General features: G+C 50.5%; 1 protein-coding gene across 5 annotated transcripts; it reads right to left on the reverse strand.

Annotated features, from left to right (window-relative positions):
• Nucleotides 1-1341: 1341 nt before the first annotated feature.
• On the reverse strand, nt 1342-25639 carry Fgr (FGR proto-oncogene, Src family tyrosine kinase). 5 transcript variants are annotated; one of them, XM_087904530.1, is made up of 13 exons: nt 25501-25639; nt 16314-16376; nt 14938-15131; nt 13881-13983; nt 12307-12405; nt 6935-7038; nt 6626-6775; nt 4555-4710; nt 4282-4461; nt 3752-3828; nt 3294-3447; nt 2300-2431; nt 1342-2212 (listed from the first exon to the last, which is right to left on the reverse strand). In XM_087904530.1, exons 3-13 carry the CDS (start codon nt 15119-15121, stop codon nt 2004-2006), a joined length of 1548 nt encoding a protein of 515 aa, XP_087760656.1. In that variant the 5' UTR covers nt 15122-15131; nt 16314-16376; nt 25501-25639; the 3' UTR covers nt 1342-2003. The 5 variants fall into 5 exon arrangements, with proteins under 5 accessions (XP_087760656.1, XP_087760653.1, XP_087760655.1 ...); XM_087904527.1 differs by having other exon boundaries at nt 14938-15134; XM_087904529.1 differs by lacking the exon at nt 25501-25639 and adding an exon at nt 25136-25223 and having other exon boundaries at nt 14938-15134.
• Nucleotides 25640-26121: the final 482 nt, after the last annotated feature.

A 26121-nucleotide genomic window follows, 5' to 3' on the forward strand; every position in this document is an offset into this window, starting at 1 on the left:
TCTGCAGAACTAAAGCTACCATCTTGTGACAATGTCTCTGAGCAAGCATCAGAGTCAACTCTTAGTAACTGCCTAGTGCATCAGTGGCTCCCATCTCCTGGACTCTTTTCTCCTCTACCCCATGAATAAGTAGATAATAAACATTATAAATAAATAAAGTTGGCCAATAAACATTGCCGGAGAGGTGGGAATCCATACTTCCTGCTCTCCTGGTTTCCCACTAGAGACATGTCAGCTGCCAGGTTCTCCGAGGAGGACTTAAGAGGTGGAACCGTTCTTTGCTATTGAATAAGTGTATTAAAGATTGTAGCTGGAGCCGGGTCATGGTGGCACATGTCTTTAATCCCAGCACTTGAGAGGCAGAGGCAAGGCAGAACTCTGAGTTTGAGGCCAGCCTGGTCTACAGAGCTCCAGAACAGCCAGAGTTACACAGTGAAGCCTGTTTTTATTCTATTTGCTCCATCTGAAGCCCTGTCTCCAAAAAACAAAACAAAAAAAATTGTCTACAACCCCTGATCCAGCTAAAAGGTCCTCCTAGTCACTATAATAAATAAAGAGACTTCCAACGGTTTTCAAAAGTTCCCTGGGGTGGGGAAGAACACCTCCACTGCGGTCCCATGAGCTGAGCCTCTTTCCTCCCCTTATGCCCTGATTTGGACAACCTGATACCTACAGAGGGTCTGTTTATTCTTCTCCATGCCTCTGCTGTGGGAAGCCTAAGGCTGTCTGTGGTGGTTTGAATGTAATTGGCTCCCATAATCGTATGGGAATGGCACGATGGGTGGGTTTTGTCAGAGTAGGTATGCCCTTGTTGGAGGAAGTATGTCACTGTGGGGGCAGGCTTTGAGGTTTCCTATGCTCAGGATACCGCTCAGCGTCTCAGTCGACTTCATGTTCCTGCAAGATATAGGACTCTTAGCTAAACTACTCCAGCACAATTAACTGCCTGCCTGCTACCATGCTCCCTGCCATGACGATAATGGACTGAACCTCTGGAAGTGTAAGCGAACCACTCTAATCAAATGTTTTCATCTATAAGAGATGCTGTAGTCATGGTGTCTCTTCACAGCAATAAAAAAACTTGAGTCAGACACTGTCCCAGTGGGCCTGTGATGGGTGAGGAACTGACCGACATCAGGTGAGGAACTGCCTGTTTTCTGTGTTTCTCAGCTCATGGTAAACCGACATGTAGATGACCAGTGGGACTTTGGGGTGTTCTGAAACTTCATGCACTGGGTACCTTGAACTTAGTAGACAAGAGGGAACTCCTCACCACCTGCTCCCCAATAGCCAGATCACCTCCTGTGGACTACCACCCCTCCTCAAAGATGGCTCAGGGAATTTTCATGGCTCAGTGTTGGCATCATTATTGTTTACATAGAGAATAAACACATGCACATTATGCAGAGAGGCAGGAGCCTTCCCTAGCTCTCTCCCTCAGACCTGGGCCTGGACCAGAGCATCCGGTCTGCAGGAAACAAATCAAACAAAGATGTTCCCTGCCCTTGTAACTTGGAGAAATCCAAAAGAACCAAGAGCAGTAATTAAATTCTTCAGGCCTGGACTGGAGCAGGCTGACAGGAGGTAGAAAGCAGGAATAAGAGATAAGTGAAGGAAGGGAAACACAATTTTATAAATAACTAGACAAAGTGAGTATTTTTAGGAGATGGAAGAAAGAGGCTAACAGCATGTAGGAGCCTAGTGGGGCAGGAAAAATGGTGCCTGGGGTCGGAGTACGTAAGAGCATCCATTAGCAGAATGAGTGGGGCACCCTAGATTTTTGAATGGGGCATAGGTAGGAAGGGAAGAGAGAGTGCTTGGGGTCAGAGAAGGCAAGAGATGAGCTCCTAGCCTCCATTTGCCCCATCTATAAAATGGCTTCACAGCTTCTGACCTTCTTAGATTCTATAGGGTTCCAAGACTGGGGGCCCTGGGGCTAGAGAGCCCTGGGGATTGGCAAGGGTAAGTAGCTATTTCCAAAGGGTCACTGATACCCAGCCAGGCTATGTCTGGTCTCCAGGCTGGTATTGTGGTTCTGTGGAGGTAAAATAGTCTTCCAGGAAGGACTGCAGGTATTCAAAGGTGGGTCTCTCCTCCGGATCCAGGCGCCAGGTCTGTTCCATGATTTCATATAGGGATGCTGGGCAGCCTGGAGGGCATGGCATGTGGTAGCCATGCTCTACCTGTTCCAACACCTCCCGGTTGTTCATGCCTGTGGGGTGGAGCTCTGTTAGCCAGTGCAAGGAACAGGGGTGGAGGAGGCTCTTCTTCATGACCGTACCCCCAGCCCCCAGCTCACCTGGGTAAGGAACTCGGCCCTTGGTGATCAGTTCAGTGAGCAGAATCCCGAAGGACCACACATCTGACTTGACAGAGAATCTGCCATAGAGGGCAGCCTCTGGCGCTGTCCACTTGATGGGGAACTTAGTCCCTGGAGAGATTGGGGAAGGAGGCAAAGTTGAGGGGGGACACATGGGAACCGCTAAATTAAAGAGAATGAGGACTTTAGGATTAGGCATTTTGGGTATAGAAGTCTCTGTATACAGCAGAAAAGACCTGCTATCTATGTAGTCAGCACCTACTGTGTGTCTAGTACGGTGCTGGGCTTTGCCACACATAGTTCTGTTTCTCACGACAAGACGTTAGAATGTCTCTAACCTTTCCTAAGTTCTGGGCACAGTTTCATTTGTCTTTCTTTGGGTTTTTATGGTGCTGGGAGCAAATTCAGCCTCACTTCCACTAAGCAAGCATTCTCCCACTGGGCTACACCCCGCCTCCCGCCCCCTGCGTCGTCCCATCCCCTCCCCCCCCCCACCCCAGGCACAGGTACTGTTTTAGGCAATATACCTGCATAGTTAACACACTGAGCCCTCACTATCATTGACCTTGTCTCACCAGCGAGGAAAAGAAGATGCCCAGCTCACACAACCAACAAGTGGCTGGGAGTCACACAGGTGCTGTGGCTGCAGACCTGACACTATTATACCCCATTGTCTTCTGTTGAAGATGTACAGCAGTGCCTGGTACCTAGTCAGTAGCTGGTACACACTGACTGACTTACCGCTGTCTAAGTATTTTCATCTTATCAGAAATGGCAAACCACAGAAGTTGGGTAACTCAAGACGCGTGGTAGCAAATGCTTGAGCCAGGACTTGAACTCAGATGACATTTGCTTTACGTTAGGATGGGGGTGTCCCCGATTGTCAGGGATGGGGGAGGGTTTCTGACTATGTGGGGAACGTGGCAACCCCTTAGAACTTTTGATCTCTAGGGAGGCAGGGGAGGCCGGTCACCTTGGCGGGGGTTGTACTCATTATCCTCTATGAGGCGCGCCAGCCCGAAGTCAGCGATCTTGCACACCAGCTGCTCCCCCACCAGGATGTTGGCTGCTCTCAGGTCTCTGTGGAGGTAGTTCATACGCTCCATGTAGGCCATGCCCTCGGCTACCTACGAGGAAGGAGGAAAGGAAGTGGGTGAGAGGCAGGCGCTAACACAGACTCACAGCCCCATAACCGTTGGACCTAAGGGGTGTGAGGCAGCGGGCCAGAAAAAGGCAGTCTCCTGATGCCACCCCTCCCCCATTCCACCACAGCCCAGCACGCTTGTGGAGACTCAACAGCGTCTTCCTGCCTCAGGTCTCAGAGCTCACAAGGTGGGCTAGGCAGCAGTTTTATGTGTATGAAGACTCATGAGGTTTATGGAGGGTAATAGGATAGAGGGCGGGGAGATGAAGCTTGCTGGCCCAGTTTACCTGGGCGGCCATGTCCACTAGATGGGGCAGGCTCAAGTTCTGGCCTCCTCGATCCTTTAGGAAATCCAGCAAGCTACCTAGGGAGAAGCAGCCAGAAATCAGCAGCAGGCCCCCACTCCCAACATGCCTTCTCTACAATGGTCTTGCCCCCATCCTGAAAATCTAGCCTCACCTGCCTCGCATTCCTGTTTTCTCACCTAGAGAGACCCTCCGGTTCTGTCTTCACCTCCGAACCCACCGGCCACGCCCCACTTAGACTCCTCCCCAGGTCCTCCTTCATCCCGGGTCCTGTTCTGCTTTGCTCAATGATTCCACTAGTTGGCTAACCACCTTCTAGCAAGCGAAGGCTCCAAGGCTCCGTCCCTTGCCACAGGTTCCGCCTCCTGACCTGGCCCCGCCCCCATGCTTGCACTCTGGAGGATTTGTGCACCCCAGTCTCTTGCTGGAAGTATACCTACTGTTTCCAGTACCTTCGCAGGTGGTGGCCTGGCCCCACCCACCCACGCCCCGCCTCCTACTCTGCTACGCACCATGGCACATAAACTCTGTCACAATATAAATGGGTTCCTCCGACACCACCGCGTACAGCTGCACCAGTTTGTCATGCCTCAGCAACTTCATGATCTGCGCCTCCTCCAGGAAGGCCTTCGGAGACATGGTGCCGGGCTTCAGGGTCTTCACCGCCACCTTTGTGCTGCAGTTCCACGTGCCTGCTCGGCGGGCCGCATTTCGTCAAGACTGGCCCTCTGCCATCCCTGCCCCTTGTCCCAGCCCCCAGCCCCTGACTCCTGACACTTTCCTACCCAGCCACACGTCTCCAAAGCAGCCGGTGCCCAGCCTGCGATCAAGCGTTATGGAGCTACGGTTGATCTCCCAGGCATCCTTGGCCAGGCCCAGCGTCTGCGGCTTCATGATGGTACAGGGCGCCGTGAGCAAGTAGCACAGACCATCATTGAATTCTGAGGAAGGGCAGATGGGAGGGGTCACAGATGGAGGCTATGATACTCTCCCTGAAATCCTAACACAACCCAGCATCAAACCTCAAACTTATAAATAACCAGGCCCGCGGTGGTGGCGCACACCTTTAGTCCCAGCACTTGGGAGGCAGAGGCAGGCGGATCTCTGTGAGCTAGAGGCCAGCCTGGGCTACAGAGCACGTTCCAGGACAGATTCCAAAGCTACAGATAAACTCTGTCTCGAAAACTAACAAAACCAAAACCAACCAAACAAACAAATAACCAAGGCCTGGTGGAGTCATGCCTGTAGTTCTAGAACTCAGTAGCTGGAGCAAGGAGGGTTGTAATGAGTTTGGTATCAGCCTAGCTACAGTGTTTAAAAACAAAAACAAAACTCCAAAGAAACAAAAGTAGTTGGCCTCCAGCAAGGTCTTTAAGGACAAGGACTAGTTCCGACAGGTGGAAATGGAGTAAGGTAGGTTCTGAGGCTAATGTTCCTGCCACAGCACTCATGCTGGGACTAACCAGTTGAGTTGGAAACACAGGTCGCGATGTAGCCTGGACTCCATACTTGGGGGTTTTAGTCCCGAGTGGAGCAGCATCGCTTAATCCCACAGCCAGGCCTCCATCTGGTCCGTGATGCCTGTCTCCTGTTCAGAATCATTGGCTTCTGCTGGTCAGTACTGTCATTGATTTCACCTGGCCCCCATCATTGTCTGGGCAATGACAGCAGTGCAGAGGACCTCTCCTTCAGCCTTGTCCCTGGCATCCAAGTAGCATACAACAACCAGAGTTTCTCCTCAGAGTTCAGATCAGCTTCTGCAACCCAGTGCTAAAAGCAGCAATTCTCAACCTGTGGGTCACACCCTTGGGGGGGCGGGGCGTGACAGAGCAAATGACCCTTTCACAGGGGTTGCATATCAGACATCCTGCATATCAGATATTTACATAATGATTCATAACAATAGCAAGCTTACAGTTATGAAGTAGCAACGGGAATAATTTTATGGTTGGGGTCACCATACACAAGGAACTGTATTAAAGGGTCTCAGCCTTAGGAAGGTTGAGAACCACTGGCTTAGAGCCTATGATGGTGACTCTGCCTAGGAAATACAACAGGGCCAGCAAGGTAAGTGAGCAGGTAAAGATGTCTGCTAGCAAACACCCGTCCAAGTTTGATCTCTGAGACCCATACGGTGGAAGGAAAGGACTGACTTCTGCAAGTTGTTCTCTGACTTCCACACAGGGTGCACACACGCATGCACACATACACACACACACAGAGAGAGAGAACAACAAAGGCCCCACAAAGTTCCCATAGATTGGAGCCAGCAAGATGGCTCAGCAGGCAAGTGTCTGCTGACAACCTGAGTTCCATCCCCAGGATCCGCTTGGTTGAAGGAGAGAAGCACGTTCCACAAGTTGTCCTCCGACCTTCACACCCATGCTCTGGCATGCATCCAGTCATGAGCATTCCCCCCAAATAAATAAAATGTAAGTTTTTTAAAAGTTCCCCCTGGTGCCAGGTGATGGTGGCACACACCTTTAATTCCAGCACTAGGGAAGCAGAGGCAGGTGGATATCTGTGAGTTCAAGGCTAGCCTGGTCTACAGAGTGAGTTCCAGGACAGCCCAGACTAGTTCACAGAGAAACCCTGACTCAAAAAACCAAAAACAAATAAATAAAAATAGAAAATTCCCACTGGCTTGGAACTGGCCAATTAACTACTTAAATACTGGGAGGCACCGCTTTGTCACCGCCGCCTGGGGCCCCAGTTTCCCCGGAATCCACACAGAGCAGGAGCCTAGCCTGGAGACATGCACACTTGACCCAACCAGTACCGCTCTAGGAGAGCATCTCGTTCTCTAGGCAGCAGTTTCTCCATCGTGACAATGCACGGTCACGGTGAGCAGCTCACCCATGTAGTGCCGCACCAGGTCCTGCACGGTTTCGAACTGGGCCCGCGTGGTGATGTAGTAGCCACCCATGTCCAGCTTCCGGATCTTATAATGCTTTACGTGATCCTCTCTCTTCTGGTCCCAATCACGGATGGACAGGGAGAAAGCACCTGTGTGGGAAGGGTCACTTAGTCCTTCTGTCCCTCAGATTAAGAGCAAAAAGAGGTCCCGAATGCAATTCCCAGAGCGCACTTTACCTCTGCCCCCAGCCCTGCCCCAAGCACTGCCCCGCTGACCTTAATGGCTGAGGGCGCAGAGTCCCAACGCACCTTTGGTGGTTTCACTCTCCCGGATGAGAAAGGCCCCCTGGGGGTTGCCGGGTGAGAGAAGCTGCCTCTCTGCATCCTTTCTACTGATCTTTCCAAAGTACCACCTGTGAGGAGAGGCAGACAGAATCAGGTGCATTCTCTCCGAACCCCAGTTCATCTTCCTGGGATGTCACCTCGCAAGTCTCAGCTTCCTCACCTGAGAAATGGGCTGTTCGAATCTGCATTATGGTATAAGAATCACAGAAAAGGGAAATGTAAAAGTGCTTGGCACACATAGCAGATGCCTAAAATGACCAGAATTATTCTTTCTATCCACGGGTGTCTCTAGTTAAAATCATTAGAATATGTCTGCTGCGATGGTATAATCCCGGCAACCAGGACGTAGAGGTAGGCACCTCTCTTGGTTTGAGATCTACACAGTAAGTTCTAGGCCAATCAGGGCCTCCATAGTGAGACCTTACCTTTAAAAAAAAAAATGTGTATAATTCCAGGACTCGGGAGGCACAGGCAGGCAGATGTTCTAAACCAGACAAGGCTACAGAGTGAGACCCTGTCTCAAACAAACAACCAAATTGGTAGAACCTGGTCATCAATGACCTATAGCCATTGTCACAGGGCCCTTAACTCATCTCGCTAGAACTCTCCACAACCCATTTTACAGAGGAGGAACTCAAGGCTCAGAAGAGAACTGACTTGCCCGCCAGGCTAGCTGGTGTGGATCACCTAAAGTCCTCACGCACACTAGTTCTTTCCCATCACCCCAGGTGACCATTCAGATCCCTCCTCCACCCTAACCCCAAATGCTTCCCCCATTGATGTTTTTGGTGACTGAACTGTAGCCCCACCCAACCATGGGGGCGGGTGGGAACTGAGGAGACCACACACACTCCCCCCACCCCCCCAGACAGGGTTTCTCTGTAACTTTGGAGCCTGTCCTGGAACTAACTCTATGTAGACCAGACTGGCCTCGAACTCACAGAGATCAGCCAGCCTCTACCTCCCAAGTGCTGGGATTAAAGGCATGCACCACCACCGTCCGGCTACCACACACACTCTTAAAGACTCTGTTATCTCATCTGATTGCTACCACGTGGGCAACTGTACCATGTGGGCTCAACAGAAAGGAACACAGTTTTCAAATCAAGGGAGATGGGAGCATCTAGGGACTTCGGCATGGTCAACCCGTACCTGCGTACTAGGCAAATCTGGGAGACAGGAAGAGCCCTGGGCAAATAAGGGCAGATACAAGAAGCAGAAACGACTGAAGGACCCTGTAGCAGACTCATCATTGCTGGGGTTTTCCAAAGCCCCTTCCACCCACAGTCATGAAGTTGGTAACTTCCTTAAGGGTCAACAAAGTCAGCTTGGAAGAGGATGACATCCTGAGGGTGAGGTACCCTGAGCTACATAGCAAGACCTTCAAAATAAAAACCCAACCTTAATAGGCTCGGTACTCTTTTCACAGTAGACACAGACCTTGCCCATAAATGTACCGCTAATAATGTCGGCGGGAGGCACCATGTTTAAACTCATAAGACAGACAAGGAAATTGAACTGACTACTTAGTGGATGAGCAACTTGCCTGAGGCCATGCTGTGACTCCAAAACAGGAACCCAAGCGGCCTACTCTCTGGCCTGTTCTCAATCAAGACAGGGCACTGAGCACTGTAGACACCAGCATGCTGCCCAACCCATGGGCACAGCATACACTCCACCCCCCTGGTCCTTGACATCATATCTCTCCTTCCTTCATGCTTCCTGCCACTCCCTCCACAATACGGCCTCATCCCACTTAAGCTCTGGACTTGCCCATGACCCCCTTGCTCAAGAAACCCCACCTACCCCATGAACAATCCCCCGGAACTGTCCATCAACTTCTAAACACACACACCTTCCTCCTTTCTAGAGGAAAGTTCTGTTGCTGTGTTTTAAAGATGTATTTATTTTTAATTACTTCATGTGCACCTGCATACATGTGCAAGTGCCCGCGGAGACCAGAAGGGGGCATCAGAATCCCTAAACTGGAGTTAATGAGGGTTGTGAGTCACCATGCTGTGCTAGAAATGGAACCCTGGTCCTCTGGAAGAGTAGCTGGTGCTCTTAACAGCTGAGCCATCTCTACAGCCCTCTACACTTGTTTGCTTCTTTGTTCTTCGAGACAGGGTTTCTCTGTGTAATCACTCTGGCTGTAGTGGAACTCACTCTGCAGACTAGGCTGGCTTCGAACGCACAGTGATCTGCCTGCCTCTGCCTCCCAAGTGCTGGGATTAACAGCGTGTACCACCACCGCTCACCCGCTACTCTTTTTAACAATGAATGTATTGCATTTTCTGTATTTATTTTGTGTGCGCACACGCATGTGCACATGTATGTATGCATGTATGCTATAACAGAGGAGTGAAGGTCAGAGAAAAATCCGTGCATGTTAGCTTTCTCCTTTCTCCATGTGGGTTCTGGAGATCAAACTCAGGTTGTCAGGTTGACAGCAAGGGCCTTTACCTGCTAAGCCATCTTCTGCATGTTTGGTCCTGGCTTCTCACCTTGCCTTCCCTGAGATCCACATTTCCTCCCCTTTCTGCCCCTCCCTCCTTCCTGGACTCTGCAGTCAGGTTCCATGTGAAGGTCACCCCATTGTTAATGCAGAGGGCAGCCTCAGACCCTCTCCTGTTTTCAGGAATTTTTCCTCCAGGCCTGGATGTTCTGCATTGGCCTGGCCTGCTTCCCTCACTTCTCCAGGGGCTCTTTCTTCTCCAAGGCATCACCTCCAGAGCTGGGTCCTAGGGTCCTAGGACCTCTGTCTGTCTCTCTGTCTGTCTGTCTGTCTGTCTGTCTGTCTGTCTCTCCTTCCCTCTTTATCCTACTGAACAGCCTTAACTGTCATCTCTACTCAGGTGAGCCCCAGTTCCCACCAGCACAGGTGTGCTGTCTGCCAGAGTTACAGAGAACAAATGACAGAGTCTCGACAACAATGAGGAACAGGTGCTCCTTCCCCTGGGATAAAGAACACCCAGATCCCTGGGATAAAGAACTCCCAGCTCCCTGTGCATGGCCAGGCGCATGCATCTCATGCACAGCGCAACCCGGTCTCGCTTCTGGCAGCTTCCCTCGCCTGGGTGTTCCTCTCTACAAAGCAACACTCCCCTGTGGAAGCCACCTGTACCTCCACCTGCTCCCCGTCCTCCATTTTAGCAACCAGCACCACACTTAGCTTGCATCTTCAGAAGCTACTGGATCATCCCCAATTCCTCTCACCTCCCACAGTTCAACCACAAACCAATCGCCAAGTCCTGAGGACTCCCATTCTGATTTTGGGTTGGGTTATTTTGGAGATAGTTTCAAGTAGCCCAGGCTATCTGCTAATTTGTTACAAACACTGGGGTTACAGGTATGTGCCATTATGCCCAGCCCAGTTCTTCAAAGTCTCTTCCGTCATTTATTTGTTTGTTTGTTTCCATCATTTGTTTGTTTGTTTGTTTAACATCATGAGGATAGCGTTCTCTTTTGTTGGAGGGCGGAGTACTGAAGACGGTCGGAATCTAGGGCTTGGCACATGGTAAGCTACACTCCAGCCCCTCTCTGTCTACTTGATAAAATTAACTTTAAATATTGATCCCTTGCAAGCCTTTCTCATACTTAATATACAATCTGCCACAGAACGGAGTCCCCAAGTTCTACTAGCCAATTTTTTTTAGACTTAATCTAATTTTATGTGTATGAGTGTTTTGCCTGCATGTATGTCCATCCGTGTACCACACGCATGCCTGGTACCTGCAGAGGCCAGAAGAGGGTGTCCGATCCCCTGGGACTGGAGCTGTAGTTGTGTTTACCATTCGGATGTGTTTACCATTCGGATGCTAGAAACTGAATCCGAGTCGGGTCCAGTGCTCTTAACTGCCGAGCCACCTCTCCCGATCCTGTTTTGGTTTTGTGGGTTATTTGTTTTGCTTGAGAGAGGATCTCATTTCTTACAGGCTGGCCCCAAACTCACTACATCAAGGACGACCTTGAATTCCTGGTTCTCCTGCCTTTACTTCTCAAAGCTTGGGATTATAACAAGCACCATCATGGTTGTTTTTGTATGGTGCTGGGAAATGAGGTTCAAGGCCTCATGCCTACTAGACAAACACTCTACCAAGTGAGGCACATCCCCAGTGCCCCAGTTCCACTTTTTAGATTTTAAAAGATTTATTATCATCATTATTATTTATGTGTCTGTGAGAGTGTTTACTGTGTGTGTGTGTGTGTGTGTGTGTGTGTGTGTGTGTGTGCAGAAGCCAGAAGAGGGCATCAGATCCCCTAGAGCTGGGGGGTTATCCATGACTGTAAATTGCTTGTCTTGGGTGCTGAGAACCAAACTCCAGACCCTGGGAAGACAGCAAGCACTGTTGACCACTGGTTCATCTCTCTAGTTCCCACCACTTATGGGTTTGAAAACTCACACGCAGGCATCCCTGGGCATCCCTCCTACTCTTAGAAGGTCTTTTACACTTTTCCTTTGCATCTACATTCTCTTGCTGCTAATATAGATAGATAGATAGATAGATAGATAGATAGATAGATAGATAGATAGATAGATAGGCAGGCAGGTAGATAGATGATAGATTTTGACACACTGTTACTGTTACAGATAGGCAAGGTGAATACCAGCTGGCACATCGTCAGATAGGCAAGGTGAATACCAGCTGGCACATCGTGTAAAACTTGGGCAGGATATTAATTTTCTCTGCACCTCAGCTTCCTCATTTTTTTTAATTGAGACAAAGTCTCACTATGTAACTGGCATGGAACTCACTGTGTAGACTACGCTAACCTCAAACTCAGAGAGATCCACCTGCTTTTCCCTCCCACGTGCTAGGATTAAAGATGTGGGCCTCCACACCTGGCCAGCTTCCTCATTTGTAAAATAGAGTTTCTAACTTGACCGCCCAGAAACTCCTCAGTTACTGTGCAGCATTATTTATGGTTACCCTCATCACTGCCATTTTTCTTTTTCTTTTCCAAGACAGGGTTTCTCTATGTAGCCCTGGGGCCCTGGTCCTGAAACTCACTCAGTAGACCAGATCGGCTTCAGACTCAGAGATCTGCCTGCTTCTGTCTCCCAAGCACTGGGAATAAAGGCGTACACCACCACAGACAGCTGTCATCTTCTCTTAGCTCTATAGTAACCTTATAACAATGCAGATGACGGGGCAGGCTCAAAGTGAGGCGGTCATCTCCTAAGGGATACCCTCGGCAGGTGGATGTTAGTGAGTTCCAGGACAGCCAGGACTGATACACAGAGAAGCCTTATCTCAAAAATCCAAGAGAGAAAGAGGGCCTTGGAAGTTAGACACTAGGGTTTTCTCCAAAGGCCTGGCCCCAATTCCACTCACTCTTCAGCCTGGATGGAATCCACAGGAGCCACGTAGTTGCTGGGGATGTAGCCAGTGTGTCCGGAACTCAGGGACCGAGCCTCCCACCAGTCACTTTCACTGTTGGCACAGAAGGCGGGGTAGTTAGCAGCACTTGGGGTCCAATCAGGACCACATTAGCTGGAGAGTGGCCCTGCCGAGCCTCACCTTTGACCCCCTCCCCACTCAGAGAGCTTTAGTCTGCCTCTCTTCCACCCACTGCAGCTGCCCTAGCTGCTTTCACCTGAAAAGGGGCTGTTTGAGGGATCCTAGGCTTCTTCCTCGGAACACCCCATGGCTACAGATCTCCTTCCCGATAAAATTCAGGTTTTACACAGAGCTTTGATGACCCATGGATTCTGACCGCCTAGTCTTCAACTTCTGCTTTCCAGTCTAAATTTTATTCTTCCTCCTCCCCCTCCTCCTCTCCTTCACTGGGAATCAAACCCAAAGTCTTGCTCTAGAGCCGGGAACAGGGTCAAACAGATGATCTGATCAGCGCCTTGAGGAACTGTGAGACAGGCTCCAGGAAAAAAGGCAGAGGGCCTTTGCCTCAAGTGCCTTTTGTTCCCTGGATTGTTCTTGAACATAATTTCATGCCTCCTTTGACAGACATTTACTTGTTCCGACACTCTACCACTGAGCCCCAGCCCTGCTGCTGGCCCTCCTTCCCTCCAGCCCTTCTTTCCTTTCTTTGTTTGTTTCTTTCTTTCTTCCTTCCTCCCTTTCTTTCTTTTTTTTTCTAACTCTTCTGGAACTTTTTCTGTAGCTCAACCTGGCCTCGAACTCAGAGATTCATCTGCTTCTGCCTCCCTAGTGCTGAGATTAAAGGTGTGCATCACCACTGCCCAGCATCTTTTTTTTTTAAGTTTTTAGATTTTACCTGTATTTAGTGTGTGTGTGTGTGTGTGTGTGTGTGTGTGTGTGTAGGCCCAGTTTTCTCCTTCTACCATGTGGGGGTTTAGGGGTCAAAACTCATGTGGTCAGGTTTGGTGGCAGGCACCCCTTACCAGCTGAGTTGTCCTCTCAGCCCTACACCTCATTCATTAGGATTTACCCACGTGCAAACACTTGGTGCTTTCTAGAAATAATTGTTTAGTCTTATTCCCTCTTTTCTCACCTCTTCGTTCCTTGTCTAGTTATTTTTCTAGTCTCCATTTAAAAAAAACACCTTTAGGAAGCCTGCCTCAATCACCACTACCCTGGGGACCAAATTTAGTATTCTGCTTGTATCTCAAGCCCTTCACCTTCCCTCTCCCTGCCAGGCAGGGAGCAATCACTTAGTGTTTCCTTGTTACTGTCCTTTGTTTGCAGTGCTTTAGATGGAACCCAAGACCCACATTCTAGGCAAGTCCTCTGGCATGAGCTATAATCCCAGTCCTCATCCAGGACTTTTATTGGCATGCATATTTGTGTGTGCCCCACCCCCACCCCCACACCACCCCGCCGCGCACCCTGCAAGCTGGAACTTTCTAGACAAGTACCAGAGTTTACTCCTCTCTGGGACTTGCTCCCAGCCCAGGCCACGCCCTCCCTCTGGAAGCCCACTCACTTACGTGTTGTTCAGGATGTGGAACTTCTCGCCTTTGGTGAAGGTAAGGTCATCCCTTGTCCTGGACTCATAGTCATACAGGGCGATGAACATGGTCACTCCCGTCCCTGCAGGATCAGAGATGCTCGACAGAGTAGGGCAGAGGTTTCGCCTGTGGCATCTAGTTCCCCAGCCAGGCCCTGGACTCCCCACCATTACAATGTCTAGGTTCCCAACTGAGTTCAGGGACCACTACGATTTCTGATTTGGGTTCCACAATTTGCCCCCTAGGTTCAGAACAAATAATCTCATGCCCTTCTCACCCTGAATGTTCATAAATTGCTCCTTCTTCCTCTTCCCCAAGAAGACATCTCATTTTCTACAGTGATACTTATGAAGATAGAAGTGTGTGTATGTGTCTAAGACAGAGCACCTGGCTGGGCGATGATGGGTCACACCTTTAATCCCAGCACCCAGGAGGCAGAGGCAGACTGATCTCTGTGAGTTCGAGGCCAGCCTGGTCTACAGAGTGAGTTCCAGAACTGGCTTCACAACTACTAGAGAACCCTGTCCAAAAACCAAAAGCCAGGGCTGGAGAGATGGCTCAGAGGTTAAGGACACTGACTGTTCTTCCAGGGGTCCTGAGTTCAATTCCCAGCAACCACATGGTGGCTCACAACCATCTACAATGAGATCTGGTGCCCTCCTCTGGCATGCAGTCATACATGGAGGCAGCACACTGTATTGTATACATAATAAATAAAATTTTAAAAAAAGCCAACGAAAAAAAAAGACAGAACCCCAGAAACTCATGATGCTCCTGCCTCAATCTAAATGAAAGAGTTAATCACTACTTGCAGTTCACACTAGGGGCCCTCTGTGATGAGAAAAGAAAAAACCCAAACTGGGCTGCTAGGGTAGATTTGTAGATTTACACATACTGACTGATCTGCTGTGGGCTAGGAAAACAGGGCTGCATCTCCAATAAATTCTAGAGGCCTCCAAGGACAAATCGGAGTCCCCTCTTTACTTAGTTTTTCCCAGAACCCAGGCAGCAACTGTCTGCCATCCTAGAGACCCACCTGGGATGTTCCTCGTGTTGACAAGAAAAGCTGGGCTGGTGGGCTGAGGAGAGAAGGCCTGTGACTGGCCAAGGCCTTGAGTGGGGTCAGGGTAATAGCGCTCTTCAGCCCCATGGTTCCTGACATCCTCTTCCACATCCTCTTTGGATGCAGGTTCCAACTTCTTGCAGAACACACAGCCCATTCCAGGTGCCCTGCTGCAGAATGAAGTCAGGTCTGATGGAGGATGGCCTGACTGGTGTACCACTCTAAGCACACATCGGTGTGTGCATGCACGCCCATTCTCACAAATTGGGGTCTTCCTAAGGAAGGGCCACCTTTGGTCTACCCCCTAGCTGTTTTCTTTCTTTCTTAAATTTATTTATATTTATTTTATGTGCATTGGTGTTTTGCCTGCCTGTATGTCTGTGTGAGGGTGTCAGATCTTGGAGTTACAAAGAGTTGTGAGCTGCCATGTGGTTGCTGGGAATTGAAGCGGGGGGGGGGCTGTGGAAGAGCAGCCAGTGCTCTTAACTCCTGAGCCATCTCTCCAATCTCTGCTGGGGCTCAGGTTATGCTCTTTTAATTCCCATTGCTTTGATGCATTATGTTTCTGTGATTATTTGATAGTGTTTCTTTTCCCCTATGTGTCTTTGCATGTCTCTAAACATGTTTGTCGTGTGTGTATGCAGTTCTTGGGGAATGTCTCTATGTGTAGAAGAATGTCTTGGGACATAGCTCAGTTGGTAGAGTGCTTGCCTAGCATGCATGAAGCCTTGAGTCCAATCTCCAGTGCTGCTTAGACTTAGTCTGGTGGTGTGGTCTCTAATTCCAGCACTTAGGACATGGAAGCAGACAGATCAGAAATTCAAGGCCATTTTTAGCTACATTTCAAGTGTCAGGTGAGCCTGGGAAACGTGACCCTTGTCTCAAAAAGCACAGTGTCTTCATGTCTGTACATATATTTGGCCATGTGCATGCATGTCTATATGACTTCAGTAGGCAAGTGATTGTGCGTGCATCTGTATGTGTGTGTGTCTGTGTGTATGCAGGTCTGTGTGCTGTGATTGTCCATAGCTCTGTGGAAATGGATGTGCCTCTGTGTATGTGTGTGTGTTGTAATAACACATCTGCAAAGCCGCACATGTTCGTGAACGTGTGAGGGCAGCGTGCCTGCACCTGGAGATTCCCTGCAGAGGAGGATCAAGGCCATTTCCTGTCATGAGTCCAGCCTCCAGCCTCTCAAGCTGCCTCATTCTGGCTCCTCTATCCGTTTCCTAGCAACAGGGCCCTTGTAGGAGGAGGGGGCTGTGAGGCAGGCATTGTGGGGCCCAGGAAAGCGACCCCACCCTGTTCCCTGACTCTGAAAGCCTCAGGACACTTTGCACCCCACTCACCCCACAAGTCCCTACTCCTGGGTCAGTAGGATCAATGCATGGTCCCTGGAAGGTGCAGGAAACCTGAGGGCGAGACAGGAAACACGAGAGATGAAGAAGGCCTTGCCAGTATTTCTACCAGCCAGCTGCCCAGATCCTACCCTCTACAGGAAGCCGGAAGACCTGAGCTTTGTCCCATCATGACTTCTACATTCGTTTTCTCTCCCTCTGCTCCTGGAACACTTGCATATCCATCCCCACACAAGACACACTGCCTGTGTCCACTCTTGCACACACAATCCCGCCTGAGATGTGGCAAAAAGACACACATAGGCAAGGTCACGCAGGCTCACAGCTTATGCTTGAGTGAGTGTCCTTGCCAGCGTCCCTGTACACCATCACAGTCTCAAATGAGCTCTGCCCAATAACACACACATATCTGTACCTATACATGTGTGTCTATGTGCACACACATATATGCACATGTACATCTGGATGCTTCTCCAGTGAGCATGCACCACAGTCATATTTGCCCAGGCTCATCTATCAAACCACACCATCAAACCACGCTCGGCTCACAGGACCTCAGTCACGGCCTCCTAAAAATGAGCCTTTCCCTAGAACCCTGCCTCTGCCCTCAGCCTGGGCAAGACTGAGCAGGTCTATGTTCTCCACTGGTGCCAGAACGAAAGTGACAGTTACCTGCACCCCAGGATCAGGGAGAGGTCCCAGTCAGAAGCTCTTAAAGAGCTCCTGGAACAAGCCAAACTTTCCCCACTGGCTATGTCCGCTAAGCAACTCCACAGGAAGGTCATTGAGCAAGGGGTCCTCACCTCACCCCGTCCCCCATCCTGCCCCCCCCTGCCGCCGAAAAACTCCACTATTGCAACACTCAGAGAGGAACTGCCTGAGGAAAATGCTGGTTTCTTAAGAAGTGACAGGGCTTGTAAGGTGGGACCAGCCTAGGGCCAGCCAGGTCCTCCACTGGGAGCCTAAAGGTCACATCTCCCATCCAGTTCTCCCCATGGTGTCTCCTTCTCTTCTAGTTAGGCCCCGTTCTTCACAGAACACTCACTTCTTCCAGGAAGCCTTCCTTCCTGGAGCTAATAGGTCAGGTGGTTGGTACAGTCACCTGAGAGTCCTAAACTACATGCTGGCTCCTCTCACCCTTCTCCTATGTGTGTGTTGAGAAACCATTCTCCTATGTGTGTGTTGAGATGAAGGAGTAATGCGTTTGTCGTGAGCTGTGAGGCAAGCTATGGCAGGAGACCTATTCAAACACAGCTTCTAGTCACTTAGCTTTGAGATCTTCACCTCAGGATACCCCAATCCCAGGGAGTGAGGCACCAGTATGTCTGCAAGGGCCCAGCATTCTAGGCTGGTTCAGGTAGGGGAAGGAGGTGAGGGAACAGATGTGAAGTGGGGAGAGCCCCCCCCAAGTCTAGCTGATGGTGTTTCAAGAAGAGGAGAGGGGAGTGACTGGAAACGTCACCCCAGTCCCTGGCATCCATCCTAGGGGCGCCAATGGAGCTCTGTGTAGGACTGGCTGGGAGGTACACAGCACTCCCCAGGAGACTCGGCCCTACCCAGAGCACTCCTCTATGGGATACAAACTTACACAGCCCAGGGGCCCTCAGTTGGAACAATGTTGCCACTTAAAATACACCCAAGTGTCTATTGCTAGGGCATATCCCCCACACAAGGGAACGCCTATAATCTGCCTGCCCGTGAGGGAGGAAGGTTCAAGTAGAATCTCTATGGGCTGAGCTTGAGTCCTGGCAGGGTTGACAGTGTAACCAGCAGGCAGAACTGGACAGCCCGCAGGGCTCTGTCACCCCAGGTTTTGAGGGGACTGTGTCCTATGTGGACCTAGCTTTCTGGTGTGAGTCCCCTGAAGGGCTCAGGCATGGTGACATGGGGTACGTTCAAGGCCCAGCGTAGGGCACACTAAATGTGATTGTGTACACCAATGGAAAGATGGGCATAAAGATGCCTCTTGGGGAGAGGCAGAGACTGAGAGGAATAGAGAGACAGGGAAAGATGCTGTCAACTAGGGAGGCGTGAAGATGAAAATACAAAGACAGTGTGGTGTGCTCACCAACTGATTTTCAGGGGCAGGGGACAGAGGCGGAAAACAACAGCAACAAAAAGCCCCAAGCCCTGATTTGTAGCATTTGCTAATTTCCATGGTGTAAATATTCCCACTGTGCCTGATTTAAAGCTACTGGTGCAACTTCCCGATGGCTCGGCCCAAGAAGGGATGCGGAGAATGAGCTCCCTTGAGTCGGCATCAGTGAGCCAACACATCGCTGCCAGAGAGAACTCAAGATGGAGACACGTTAGACAGAAATTTCAGGTAAAGAGTACCAGGAGACCAGCGTAGCAGTGTATTTTCCATAATCCTAGCTACACGAGGATGAGGCAGGAAGACAGCAAGATCGAGGCTGGTGTAGGCTAATTAGGACTTTGAGGCCCCAAATCACTGCGGGGGTGTGTGTGTGTGTGTGTGTGTGTGTGTGTGTGTGTGTAGGAGTGGGGGATGGGGTAACTAGGGGGCAGGAATGGGGGATAGAGGGATTGGGGGAGATAAGGGAGATGATTCAGTTCATAAACTGCTTGCCACACAAGTGTTGAGGGTCTGAGTTTGATCCTTAGCAACCATGTAAAAGCTGGTGGTATATAGCTGAAATCTCAGCGTGGGCAAATGAGATGATCCCTGGGACTGGATGGCCTGTTAGTCGATTGCTAGGTTCACTGGGCGATCCTGTCTAAAGGGACTGGAGAGATGGTTAAAGGCACTGGCTGCTCCTCCAGAGGACCTGGGTTTGAGTTTCAGCACCACGTGCTGACTCACAACAGTCTGTAACTCCAGTTCCTGGGGGTTCAACATCTTCTGGCTTCCATTGGTACCAGACCTGTACAGGTTACACAAACAGCCATGCAAGACAAAACACCCATACACATATTATAATTATTTTTAGCACTTTTTTTGTTTTGTTTTGTTTTTCTGTGCAGAGTTTCTCTGTAGCTTTGGAGCCTTCCTGAAACTTGCTCTGTAGACCAGGCTGGCCTTGAACTTACAGAGATCTGCCTCCTCTCTGCCTCCTGAGTGCAGAGATTAAAGGTATGCACCATAACTGCCCGGCTATTTTTACCACTTTAAAAAATTGTTTACTTATTTTAAAATGTGCATTGGTGTTTCACCTGCATGTATGTCTGTGTGAGGGTGTCATATCACCTCAACTGGAGTTACTGACAGTTTTCAGCTGCCATATGGATGGTAGGAATTGAACCCAGGTCCTCTGGAGAAACAGATAGTACTCTTAACTGATGAGCCATCTTTCCAGCCCCTTATTCTATAAATTTTCCCTGCACTAGGTGGTGGTGACCTTTAATCCCAGCACTTGGTGGGGGGTGAGGCAGGTGGATCTCTGAGTTCAAGGTCAGCCTAGTCTACAAAGCAAGTTCCAGGACAGTCAGGACTGTTACACAGAGAAACCCTGTCTCAAAAAAAACTAAACAAACAAACAAATAAATAAAACATTTCTAAATTAAAAAAATTTAAGCTGGGCAATGGTGGCACACACCTTTAATCCCAACACTTGGGAGGCAGAGGCAGGAGGATCTCTGTGAGTTCAAATCCAGTCTGGTCTACAGAGGGAGTTCGAGGACAGCCACGGCTACACAGAGAAACCCTGTCTTGAAAAACCAAGCAAAGACATTTAAATTAAAGTAGGGAGCAATTTAAGAAGGCATCACCATTGCTCACTGGCCTTTGTGTGCATGTACAGACACACCCATACCCACATGACATGTACACCCATACCCACACATGATATGTACACACATACACACAGAGGGGAAGAGAGCCAGAGACAGGAAGAGGGAGTGGCTCTGTCCACCCAGGCATTGGCCTGAGAACAGTCAGAGGTGGCTCCCTCCTTCTCAGTGCTTTCGTACCAAGCACTAACTCTTCAAGGAGTCACTGGACTCTCCAGAAGTGTGGGTGGCAATAAGTATTAGTGAAAATGTGCTGATTTATCAAACATTTACACAGTGACTGGCATCTTGCCAAGACATCTCTACACATGCCTTCTTTAGTGACCTCCTAGGCAGGTTTTATTTTTTAACCCTTACTGGATTGGGATACTGAGGCGCAGCGGTGTTAAGTAACTTGGGAAGTGGAACAATATCAACCAGTTTGGCCACCATATGCGCTGTTCTATGCTGTAATCTCTGAAGGAGCAAGGATACCTACCTCTCTGAAGGCCCACTGTGGGCCAGCCCTTATCAGACGTGTCTAAATCCTACTTACAGCATGGAGCAAAAGTGATCTGTTCTCTCTCCCTTTTCTTCTTGTTTTTATAATTATTTTTTGGGGGGGTGTGCGCGTGTGCACACGCGTGTGTGAGGGCATGCATGTGTATGTGCGCGTGCATGCGTGCACATGTGTGCATGTGTGTAAGTCAGAGAACAACTTGTGGGAGTCTGTTCTTCCACATATATGTTCCATGGATCAAACTCAGATTTATCAGACTTGTCGGCATTAACTTCTGAGCCATGTTGGATGAAAGACAACACATCTCCTGTCTGTCTTTCCTAGTCAACGGTGAACTTTGACTGCCTGTTAACATCAGAAACAGAGCAGAATGAGAAATGGCTGCCAGCAATCTGGCAGGGGCTTTGGTTTGTTTATGAATAAGGATGTTAGCTATGTTCTGGCGCTAGGGTTTCAACCAGGACTTTGTTCAAGTCAGTCGCACGCTCTACCGCTAAGCTGAACTCCAGTCCAAGTAAGTCTGGTTGAAAGAAATCAGTTCAAGAGCCCTATCAAGGGTGGAATCAGGTTAAGGGTATCACAACTAAGGTCTAACCCTGAACCACAATGCTGCCCACTTCAGTATCTGTTCCTGTATGCTAAGGCCCTTCTTTCTCTCTCCCTCTCTTGTCTTTTCCCTCTTCCTTCCCTCTCTTCCCTGCCTCCCTTCCTCCCTCCCTGCCTGCCTCCCTCTCTCTCCAGGGCACACAGGATCTCTCTGAGTAACCCTCCCCTTGAACCTGTGATCTTTCTGCCACGGGGCTAGGTCTGAGTTCAGCCTCCAGCTCTGGTCTTCAGCAGGCTGTCGCCTTGGGTGAATGACAACACATCTGAGCGTCCCTTTCTCACCTGCGCCCTCTGTGAGGAGCAGCTGGGAGGGTTCCGTGAGATGAGCCTCTAGCTCAGTGCGCAGTGGCCAAGCCAGGCTGAGAACTGCAGCAGCAGAGAGGCCCCAGGGGCACATGGTCTACCTGTCTCTTGCTTGCATATACCAGAAAAGCCACTTCCCTGAGGTCACACAGGCCAGCAGGAGATTCAAACGACTGTGAAAGTCATTCCATAGTTCTGTTTCTGGCATTGCGGCTGGATTCTCCAAAGCACAGGTGGGATCATGCTGTCCCTGGCTGGTAAATGTCACTCTTCCCACATGGCCAATGGCCAACTAAATCTGTCTTATGACAGCTGAATACCCAACAGGAAGCCCGCCTCCCACACTCCCGTGTTCCTGGACACAACAACCTCAAGTTTCTCATCTTTTCCCAAGGGTCATATTTCACAAAACCATGTCAAGGTGATGATGTAGACTTGGGAATCTACAACCTCCTCCAGGTATGAATGAGAACCAGAGACTGGCTGAGGTTCAAATTCTGTCGCTGTGTGACAACTGATTTGGCGCACTGGGCACGTCACCATCTCTCTGAGTCTTAGGGAGACAGGTCTCTTCCTGCTGATCCTGCTCATTAGATGCTGCCAGGTCCCCGGGCACCACTCACATAGTGGGTAGGTACCCAGCGAACTTTCATCCCCCCCCACTCTCTTTGCCAAGGTCTCTCTGAGGTTGGGGGAGGTGGACAGAGATGCAGGCCTGGCCTGGACTGAGAAAGAGAAGTTCCCAGAGAAGGTGTGGTGGGGGCGGGGGCGGGGGGAGGGCGGATGAGCAAGCGCAGTAAACCCTGAGAACTTCACCAAAAAGGAACTAAGACTTTGGGCAGTGGCAGGAAACCACCATCCTGCAAGAGTTCCGGTTTCATCTCAGAGCTTGGGGTAGGGGCAGACCTGGGCTCGGGGCGGGGAGGGGGCAAATGCAAGTCTATGGTGTGCAGGCACTGCCATCCTTCGCCGCCTTGGAGCTCTGACTGGAGGCTTCCATGGTCCTCAACAGTCCTCCTACTAAACCCTGACACTCTACTAGGATCTCAACTTCTCATTAACTTCCTGTCATTTTACACCATCCTTTCCTGAGACTCATGTCTGGTCCTGACATGTCAGATTCTAGACATGCCACATCGCTGCCTGATCCTAGCTCTTCCCTTCATCCAGTTCTGAGAGCATCATCTGAGTTTTCCTCCCTTGTGATTGGTTCTGTCTGGCTGGGCATAGCAGCATGAACCTTTAATCACTCAGGAAGCAGAGGCAGGTGGGTCTTTGTGAGTTCAGGACCATCCTGGTCTACATGATGAGGTCTAGGCCAGTCGGGGTTACACAGTGAGACCCTGTCTTAGAGAGAGAGAGAGAGAGAGAGAGAGAGAGAGAGAGAGAGAGAGAGAGAGAGAAGAGAGAGAAGCCTGATATAGTGATTCAAGCATTTAATCTCAGCACTCAGGAGGCAGAGGCAGGTGGGTCTCTGTGAGCTCAAGACCGTATAGTGAGATTCTGTTTCAAAAAATAATAATAATAAAAAGAAATAAAAGAAAAAGAAAAAGTAGTTCCATATATCTCAGGAAATTACCATCAGTCTCTAAAACAAGAATTTTTGGATTACCTCTCCTGGAACTTGGGGTTCCCAGCCACGAGTGAGAAGTAGAGACTAAGTATAAATTCCCATGTGATCAGATGGGAAGCCCCCCTTAGTCCTATGCGAGTCGAATGGGGGCAGTTTGCCCTCTTCAACCATGGACCAGCCTAATGTGCTGTGTGGAAGGAATTTTGGCTCCTCCTTCCTTCCTCAGCTCTGGAGTGCCTGACCCACTCCGTCAGGGTTGGTCACTTCCTAGTCACTTCAGCCTCGTGGGGCTGCAGGAAAGACCCAGAACACCCACAAATAAGCACCCAGGCTTGAACACATTCACTTCAAGCCCACAGGACACTGGGGGAGCACTGGGGAACACTCTCACAGCCTTGTTCATAGTGGGGAGCAGGAGCTGCTAATGCAGCCATGACCCCTACTCCATTCTCTCTCTCTCTCTCTCTCTCTCTTTCTCTCTCTCTCTCTCTCTCTCTCTCTCTCCCTCTCCCTCTCTCTCTCTCTCTCTCTCTCTCTCTGGTTCACATAAGCTTAACTAAGCTTAACTAAGAAAGATGGTAGACTCAGGCCCTCAACTTGGCTACCTCCTTTGCCATTTCTAGATGCTCTGGACTTCTGCCCCTAACTTAATCCATCCATCTACAGATGGAAAGACCACACAGCATCAAGTTCTAGACTACAACATGCTTGTCCAGTGTGGCCACCGGGTGAGGAGCATGGGGTACAGATCTGAGGTATATGGATCTTCTCGGAATGAGCCCCCCACAGAGTCAGAGACATTTAGTAGATGCCAACTGTGTGCTGGTCCCCCAAAGCCCTATCAGTGAAGTTTTCTGGCCCTCCACCCCCACCCCCCACCAGACAGGGTTTTTCTGTGTAACAGCCTTGGCTGTCCTGGAACTCACTCTGTAGACCAGGCTGGCCTTGAACTTACAGAGATCCTCCTGCCTCTGCTTCCCAAGTGCTGGCATTAAGGTGGTGCCACCACCGCCCAGGGGTCCTCCGTGTTTTAAGAAGGCAAAGAACTCACTATGTAGAGCAGGCTGGCCTGGATCTCATAGAGTCACCTACCTCCACCTCCAATGTCTCCTCTTCTCTCCTTTCCTCTCCTCTCCTATCCTCCACTCCCCTTCCCTCTCCTTTTCTTTTCCCTCACTTCCCCTCCCCTCCCCTCCGCCTCTGTCTTCTGCTTATGTAGCTCAAGTTGGGCTCAAACTCGTGACAATCTTCCTATCTTGGTTTTCTGAGTACTGGGATTATTGCAGGCTTGTGCCACTACACATTGCTTTGGCCTGGGGGAGGGCTAGTTTCTCCCCAAAGTTCCAATGAGGAGAACAAGAATCCAGAGAAGCCTCCTAATTTTCCTGTGGTCTACATAGCCATTAAAGGACCATTCTTGCCATTCTTGTCTCAGGCCTCTGAGACAGCAAATCCCTGCACACCAAGCGGCATCCTCTCACTCCGTTGTGCAACACACTGTGACCAAGGACTAAAAATGGGACGAAGGCAAGGACCAAAGGTGGCTGCCAGCCATGAGCCTCCAGAGGCCCAGGGCCAACTGGCCTCACTGCCCTGTGTTTCCATGGAAACAGCCCCTACGGGCATTCGCGGTCAAAAGCAGGATTTCCGTCGGGGCTGCCAGCAATTCCCGGATCCTGACATGGATGCAGACCCAGACCGCTACCGCGGATAGGCCGGAGAGGCACCCAGGGAGGTCGTCGGTGCCCAGGGTGAGGACTTCCCCAGGAAACCTGGACCCACGCCTCCAGCGTCTGGAAGGAATCCTCAGGGCGTCCGGAACCCGCCCCCCAGTGATGCAGCAAGAGGGCCTGGGGCTGCAGATGCTCCCCTTCCCCTGACCTCGGCGGAATCCACATACAGTCCCCCGCCCCCAGACCCCAGACCTGTACTCTGGTCTCTGCGTTCTGCAGAAAGCACTCTCTTTGACCTCCTTCTCGGAACTGAAAGACCAGGTCCCCTCAGTACCCCCCCCCCACATCCTCCTAGTATTCCCATCTACAACTACCCCCTCCCAAACCCTTCAACTTCTCATTTTCTCACCCTCAAAGCCTCCAGACTTCTTTGGAGAAGCCCACAGCGCCTTCCTGCGACTCCTTCAGCCCGCTTCTCAAATTCTATCAATTTCACCCTGTAAATTACCTCCCCTTCCCGCTTTAGGCTTTTGGGAGGAAGTTTTGACCTGACTTCTCCATACTCCCTCAGCCTTCTCCCCAAGTTTTATCAGTCTTGCCCAAGTTTCTTCCTTAGTTTTCCCCAATTCTTTTTCTGGATGGGGTCCCCTCTCTCAACTTGCTCTGCTCTCAAAGTTCAGGTTTACCTCCAAATCTTCCCTCCAGGGTGAGGGCGGGTGGGAGGGGGCGGGGAAACACCTGCCCTGCCTGCCCCCACCAGGTTTGACCGCCTACCTGTCCCAGGGGAGCCAGCTGCCGGCGACCCGCGACCCGATCTGGGGCAAGCCAACCCCAGCCCACAGCAGCCAGGAGAGAGTCGACGTAAGGGAGAAGTTGGGGTGCTGCCCGCGTCTGTCCCTACCACCTACTCTGGGCAGGGAGGAGGAAGCCGCTTCGGACTTCTCTTATTTTGGTGGCTGCGGAGGAGGCGGCGGCAGGAGAATTCACAGTCACGCCTCAGCCCCAAGCCAGCTGCCCAAAGCCGGGAGGGGCCCCCCAGATCCCAGGTCCGCTGGCTCCCACTTTCCGTCTTTCAAGGTTGCGGCCGATGGGCTCTCACGGCCCTGCCCCTGCACCCCAACTCCTTCCCAAAAGTTCCTTCCTCATCCCGAGGCACCTGCTCCTTCAGAGTCACTAGAGTGAGAAACAGATTTTGGCCATCGCTGAGGTTCCCAGCTTCCAGGTGGAAAAGCCCAGAGCCAGGCCAAGCCAGTCTGGCCCAAGTTCACAGAGTCTGTTACCCTTACACTGCTGTCACCAGATCTACTGTGCATCTTGTCACCTGTCACCATGCTCTGCTACCCCATCTTTAGGGACTGGGTACAGGCGGATGGCGTTAGAGTCGGAGAATCAGTT

Source organism: Myodes glareolus, chromosome 3 (assembly GCF_982192425.1).
Source record: "Myodes glareolus chromosome 3, mMyoGla1.1, whole genome shotgun sequence".
Taxonomy (NCBI): domain Eukaryota; kingdom Metazoa; phylum Chordata; class Mammalia; order Rodentia; family Cricetidae; genus Myodes; species Myodes glareolus.